Below are 7,298 nucleotides of genomic sequence, written 5' to 3' on the forward strand. Positions count from 1 at the left end.
AATAGAAGTTTTGCATGTGCAAGGACTGCACAACTGGATCCAATTTGGCAAAGAGTCTTCAGTAACATAATACTTCTCTAACATTACACTAAGTAGGAGACTATGGTACCATTTCACATTGAAACTACAGCACTCATTTGCACACTAGCAGGGTGCTAGACAATTCTTATTTTTTAAATTATTTTTTTTTTACTGATCGGTACCAGTGGAAAAGTCATCTTTGTCCTTGAAAGCTGTCATTTCAGCTTATAGCTCAAGGTATCTCTAACAAATCTGAAAAAGCAAAAGCACCAATGTATTTACGAGTAAGGCATTTTCCCTTCAAAACTTGGAAGTCTCTCTGTTGTGCATTTCAGTTGAGCTGAAATGCCAAAATTTAATTTCTTGGACAAAAAAATTACAACTGCAATTAGAATGAAGTTCCTCAGACAGAACCTGTGACAGTATTTGTGAGACTTATTCTACAGCTTTGATCATTATGTTCCTCCTACCTTTAGCCCTGCCTTTCTTGACAGTTTTCCTCTGTCACATTCCGAGTGGCTGTGCAGCATTAAATAAAACAAGTCAAATATAAGTCTTCCCTCTCCTCTTAAACATCCTCCTGGAGTACGCTCGTATCTGAGACAGCACAGTGAAGATTACATACCTTGCACAGTGAAGACAATTAACCTTGCCGTCAACAGAAAATGCACAGCATGAAATTTAGTCATTGGGAAATAAGACTGTTGCTGTACATCTGCTGCAGAAGACAGCAGGCATGTCACCAAGAAAGCGTGTTATAACCTATGGGCTAAGCGATCCTATAGCATAACCGCAGGCAACAGTCCCTAGCAGGCAGAGCTCCCTGGCACATATACACACGCCGTGTTTCTCTCCAGGGCTGAGGTCCATTCACCAACTTCGGCAGGCGCGCAGAGATCACTTTTGCTTTCTGAACCAGCGGGAAGTGCCAAGTACTTACCACCACTGCGCCCTGAGACAAACCGCCTCGCACCCCCAGCTATGCCCGCAACGACCACTGACCCACAGAAGGAAACCTTACCTGGATTTCCCTTGCGTGGTACACGATGATAAGCCCGAGAAGGATAATCGTGGAGAGGCTAATAAGGCATTTCAGAGCGAGGGAATACAGAGACTCCTGCAAGAGAAAGACACCGCCGTCGCTCAGAGACCCCCGCGCAGGGGCCGCTCCCGCCCCACCGCCACCCCCGGCCCCGGGGACGGCCGCCTCGACTCGCGGTGCCGGGGGCAGAGCGGGGGCCGCGGGGGAGCGCCTCGGGCCGGGGACGGGCCGGGAGGGGGGATCAGCAGCCCTGCCGCGCTGGGCTCTCTGAAGGGCCGGGGCCGGTCGGACCGGCTGCCGGGCCGGGCCGGGCCGGGCCGGGCGTGAGGCGGCGGGTACCTTGGTGTAGGCGCCCCAGGACAGCTCGGTCTCGATGACCATGACGACGATGCCGAACATGCCGAAGATGAGCGCGTAGTCACTGAGGCGCTTGCGCTTCTCGAAGAGCGCCCGGCGGTGCCCCAGCTTGTAGCCGATGTTCTGGTTCTTCTTCTTGCTGGACTTGCCCCCGCCGTTACTGGCGCCGCCCGGGCCGGGGCCGGGGCCGGCGGGGCCGTAGAGCGCCAGGTTGTTGGAGTTGTTGTGCTCGGGCTTGGAGACCACGATCTCCGGAGCGGCGGGGGTGCCGGCGGCGGCGGCGGCGGCGGGGCTGGCGAGCGGCGGCTGGAGCGGCTGCGACTCGGAGTCTAGCTCGTGCAGGTTCCTGCGGGACGAGCTCAGGTTGCTGAGCGGCCGCATGACGCCGCCGTTGTACCTGCAGCTGCTCATGGCTATTTCGGTGAAGGGGTTGCTCTCCCGGCGCTGCTGCTGCTGCTGCTGCTGGTGATGGTGGTGGTGGTGGTGGTGGTGGTGGTGGGTGCTGCCGCTGCTGACACTGCTGCTGGGGCTGGCTGCCTGCTGCTGCTGCAGGCTATGGCACTGGTGGTACTGGGGATACTGGTGAGGCTGCCTGGACGCACCGGCATGGCTGGAAGGGGTGAGCTCGCTGACGTTGAGCTGGCTGCCCTGCCGGGAGGAGGCGGCGGAAGAGAGCGGCGACGAGTGAGTCCGGAAGGCGCCCGATAGGGGCGACGAGGCGCGGAGCAGCAGAGGCAAGTTATCCCCCGCGGCTGCCGCAGCAGCCCCGTAGTAGGCGCAGTTATTGCACTGGAGGCATGGGCTCCGCTGCTGCTGCTGCTGCTGGAGGCTCTGCTTGTCCTGGCCGTGCTGCTGCTGACAGTGCGGCGGTGGCGGGCGCTGCTGCTGTTGCTGCTGCTCGGGGCCGAAGCCCGCCGGGAACTGCCGCGGCGCGTCCATGCCGGGGCCGTTAAAGCCGCAGGAGGACCGGGCGGTGGTGCACCCTGCGCAATGCGTTATGGTCGGCAGGGGAGAGTCCTGCTGCCGCCACGAAGGGCCCATCCCGGCTCCCGTAGAATCCAGCCGCCGCGTCCGATTGGTTGGGCGGACCAAAACAACGGGCATCACGTCACCTGGTGGGGGGGACCGGCCGCGGCGTGAGGCGGCGGGGGCGGCGCAGGGTCCCCCCGCCGCCCCGCCCCGCTCCGCCCCGCGCGGGGATCCCGCCTCCCGCCCGCGCCGCGCCAGCAGGTAAGGGCTGCCCTCGCCCCCCGCCCCCGCGCCCGCCCCGCCCGCTGCGGGGAGCCCCGCGCCGCGGAAACCCGGGGGTTCCCGGGGGCGGGGAGCGCGCTCGCTCCCGGGATCGCCCCTCCGGGAAGGGGCCGCCGCGGCGGGGCTCCCCCCGCTGCGCGCCGCCGCTCACATCTGCGCCGTCTCCGGAACATGGGCGCCGCGCCGCGCTGCGGAGCTGTCCAGCGGCGCCTCCCGCCCGCCGCCGCCGTCCTGCAAAACACAACGTCGCGCTGGCTCCCCTCCGCCGCCCCGGCGGGCCCGCGCCTCCTGACGCCCGCGCCGAGGCCTCGGGCCGTGCCCGCCGCGGGCCGCCGGGGGAAATTGCGAGAGGCCGCGGCCCCCGCGGGCTGCAGCGGGGCCGGGTTGCGGGGAGCCCTCCCCGGCACATCGCGGGCCTGTCACGGAGGTGGGGTGCGGGGGACGGGACCGACGTCTGTCGGCTGCTCCTTCCCTCAGCTGGGGAAGGGAGAGCCGGCCGCCGCCGTGTGAGGCCACCACCGCAGGGGCTGGCTTAGGGGCTGGAGGCCTGCTCCGGCGGGTCGGCAGGAGCTTTACCGTGAAACGGGATCGGTGTCACTGAGTGGCTGCCTTCCCCTCCGGCTCCGGTGTCCTGGCGTGCAGTGCCAGGGCAGTCCTTAAGTTGGTCACCTGCTACCATTTTGCCTCTTCCCCTTCCTTTCCCTCCCAAACTCTCACTGAATAATTCAGTCCCGCAGCTCCCTTTGGCAATGTCTGCACCAGGTAAAGTCTGTTCGGCGTTTATTTAAGGGAAGATTCTTTAAGGGAAGAATGGTGAAAACGGTAAGTGATTTACCTTGTTACAGCAGTGCCATTCTTGTCACCTAGGTGAGATTATAAGAAGGGTTTCTTTCTTTCTTCACACACACACCCCCCCCCCCCGCCCCAGTCAGGCAGCACTGTCCTTGAGGCTTGAAAAATCAATTGCAAAATCTGATTGCATGGAAGGTTTCCTTACATTCTTTAACTTCTCACTAAAGGCAAAATTCACTAAGCCTTTAGGATAAAAGCCTATGTCCTTATAATTTCTCTGTCTCATACGACATTCAGTTTTCTTTGAAACTCTACACCCTTCAATGGCTTGCATTTTAGAAATTTGAGTGAGGCACCATCAATAACAAAGTTTTTAAATATTCTCTGCTATAAAATTTCAAGGACTTATTTCCTAGCCAAGGTGTACCTTTTAAAGCAAGCACATAATCCACACACACAATCAAATAACCCTTACTAATGTTGTAAATATCATGGTTGTACAATATAGGTAGATTACTCAGAGAGTGACCAAAAATTAAAAATCTCTGAGTATGTTTACATAGCATAGGTTATTTTGGAAAAAGCACCCATAAATAGGAGTATGTGCGATATACAGCACCATAATGCTTTGTGATAGTTCACAATTTGTTTAACAACCAAATTTTGAAGAAAAAGCCACACACACATTCTTGCATGAATGATAAAGCACTTTCCAAATATAGCACTGTTTTTAAAATATACTAAAGTGTATTTGGATGCTGTCCATTGCATTCAGTTCTCCTGAGCACCAAAAAAAAAAAAAAAGCTTTTATTTTTAAGAATGAACAGTCTGTTTGACATAGCTTCACATTTTCCATTGTTTGAAAAACCATGGTGCTATAATTCCATCTCACTGGTCCTATTTTGTGTGTGTTCTCAAACACACACATGAATTGCATGGATCACAGAAAATGGAAGTCTTAGGGAACCTGAGCTTTTATCACTCTGTAAATAGAAGTCCTGCACAAATGTGCTGTCAGAATATATATTTTGTGAACTAGTTGAAGATTTAGATAGGCCCAGGTTTCATCTTTCCTTTTCTGTGCATGTCATGTCCTTAATGTTTGCTTAAAGATACTTTCTTTTAAGTGTTTTCCTTAACAGAAGATAAAGTCCTCAGGACCTAGCTTACCATGAAAGGCTTTTTAAGAAATTGGTAAATCTTCATGTTTTATTTAGAAGCCACCAAGGCTCTGTCCTGTTACTTCATCTACTCTGGTCATGCAAGGTTTTATTAGAAATGTGAAGAAAAAAATCGATCTTTTTAAAGTCTTGGTACAGTAAAATATACGATAGCTGTGTTCTATATGGGGAGATGATTGCATTTATTTTTCTAATTCATATATAAAAGTTACAAGTCCCAATTTTACTACATCTGCTGCTGCTATCCTATTTGTAGAAAAGGCAAGGACAGTGCTGTTACTAGCTTTTGGATATTTCATCTGATTGTTTCAGTATGCGAATAAACAAATGAATATTCCCATGTTTAACACAAGAGGTCATACTAATCACACAGCATGTTATAAAACTAATCAACTAGGGTTTTTATTTCAGTTCCATTGTGCAACCTGGGATATGTTATCACAGTTTCAAGGTCTTAAATCAGAATTATCGAGAGTTTGCATTTTCATAGCTAAAGAGGTAAACCTTCCTCTCTATGACACTTATTAATGAGCTGGAATAGAAAGACACTATTATTTAATCTAACATCTTCCATTGTAAAATAATTTTAAAGTTTACTTGTAAAAATGAGTGTATTTATTTTCAGAAATAGAACACATTTTTTATGTGAACTGAATTGTTATATTATTTTGTATTGCAAATAAATTTAGCCTGGGCAGTTTGGAACTGCTGAATCATACTAAACTAGTAACAGTAAACCCCTAGGAAACAAACATTATCTTTTTGGGATTGGAGGCTTTGGTTTTTTCCTAATTTTTCATTATATACTGGATGGAACTGCTCTTTACTAATTATAATAGGTCCTGTGGCTGATTTGCCAAAGAGACTGTTTTTACACACATGTGTGTGTGTGTACACTCGTGTGTGTGCACACGTTCATGTAAAGTAAGGGAGAGACAATTACTGCAGATCTCATTTGATAATAATGATTATCAGAGATGTTTGGAAAACAGGGGTTTTTTCCTAAACCCACTAATTGCAAGAACAAGGTAAATACTGTTGAGAAAACTGTTATCAATAGCAGGACAGGAAACTCAAAAGACACAGGAAAAATTAGATTTCTGAGAGGAAAAAACACTATGAAATATTTGAAGTGACAGCTAATGGCCTAGTCATTTGAAAAGCTCACGTAACAACATCCAGTGGAGATGCAACACCTACAGGCTATAATAAAATGTATTAGAAAGCTATTTTGGCTGTTCTCGTATTGCCCTTGCTCATCCTGATAAAATCACCGAGGATTCTGCTCTCATGAAAATGTCAAAAAATACAGGAAGACAGCAACAAAAAGGAAACAAAAGGAATGAAGAAAAAAAAAAAAGGCTAGGAAATTCCATTCTGTAACAGTATTTTGAACTCAAAGTGTATTCTGCCCAAGATCTAGGAGTTTCTGGAAAGCACTAAAGTAAACAGCCTTGTCCAGTTCAAAAAAAGCAAGCAGGTACATAGCTCAGTGTATACACAGAAGGATGCCATTCAGTGAAAGCAGAGTCACATTAATAAAAACAGAGGTAACACCAACACCAGTGTCATGAGATTGTTCAGGGGTATCCATGCAGCAGTGAAAATGCTTTGTGAGATAACACCAAAATGACTGCAGTACAGCTGCCGAGACGATGGCGTGGAAATAATCATATGAGTGACGTGTGTAAATTACCTTTTGCATACCATCTGACAGGGCTCTTCCTCACCAGATATCTTGCAACATTCACCCCAGCAACTTCTGTTGTCAGCTAGTTACACACCCTAACTGGAATCCCACCCCTGCTGGACCTGTGCTCATTTCAAAGACCTTTTGATAATGTTCCACAGTAGTGGGGGAAGGAGAAGAAATACCCAACAATGACTCTATGCAGATAGTACGGCTACGTATTTAGAAGGAGGCATGCTTTACTGTTCCTACTTTTGATTTAATACCATTCCACTAATCTACACTTTCTTGTGCTTCTCCAGCATATCACCAATGAAAATGCAGATTCACTCTAGTTCAAAATCTTCATCCATTATATAGGACATACAGGATACAAAAGATAAGGACACAGCTCTACAATGCTAACCAAAATTTTCAAACATGGGCATACCTTAATTCACAGTTTAGGAAATATATGGAATTGCTGCACACCTTTCCTCCCATCAAGGGGCCTTCCTCAAGGGATGGAGTTTTTTCAATATTTTTTTGCTGACAAAATATTTTAATACTATTAAAGATGTTGAAAATATTGGGTGGCATCCACAAAACAACTGGGAAAAGTATTTCTTCCCTTAATTCAATTTCCCATCCTTTCTGGATATTTTTATAGTACTTGGAGATCACACAAATCTAATGACTTCCTTTCTTGCCCATACTTTTTTCTCATTATGAAGGGATACTGCCACACACAAAGAATTTCTTAGCTAGCTAATTACATCAGCATTAATACTATGTTGCAGAGCCGTTACAGGTGCTCAGCGGGTGACTATTACATTATGTTTAATGTGACTGCCTTCTGTTATTCTCACAAATCAGTCCAGTTTTGTAACTCGGTACAATTACTGAAATGATAACATCAGGCAGTATTTCTATTTCAGCCTATGAAAAAGCACAAAGTAACTTTGAGTGTGTGTGGAGTTATCA

At 48.8% G+C, this 7,298-nt stretch overlaps 1 protein-coding gene across 2 annotated transcripts in view; it reads right to left on the bottom strand.

Annotated features, from left to right (window-relative positions):
- The window catches only part of KCNN2 (potassium calcium-activated channel subfamily N member 2), a 69,803-nt gene extending 67,194 nt beyond the window's left edge, over positions 1 to 2,609 (bottom strand). The window contains exons 1-2 of one of the 2 annotated variants that reach the window (XM_075740482.1): positions 1,403 to 2,609; positions 1,043 to 1,138 (exon numbers count right to left, since the gene is read on the bottom strand). In XM_075740482.1, coding sequence (XP_075596597.1) covers positions 1,043 to 1,138; positions 1,403 to 2,524 — 1,218 coding nt within the window. In that variant the 5' untranslated portion in view covers positions 2,525 to 2,609. Of the gene's footprint in view, positions 1 to 1,042; positions 1,139 to 1,402 lie in introns of those variants that run through there. The other variant, XM_075740483.1, reaches the window with a different exon arrangement.
- Positions 2,610 to 7,298: the final 4,689 nt, after the last annotated feature.

This window comes from Balearica regulorum, chromosome Z (genome assembly GCF_011004875.1).
Source record: "Balearica regulorum gibbericeps isolate bBalReg1 chromosome Z, bBalReg1.pri, whole genome shotgun sequence".
Taxonomy (NCBI): domain Eukaryota; kingdom Metazoa; phylum Chordata; class Aves; order Gruiformes; family Gruidae; genus Balearica; species Balearica regulorum.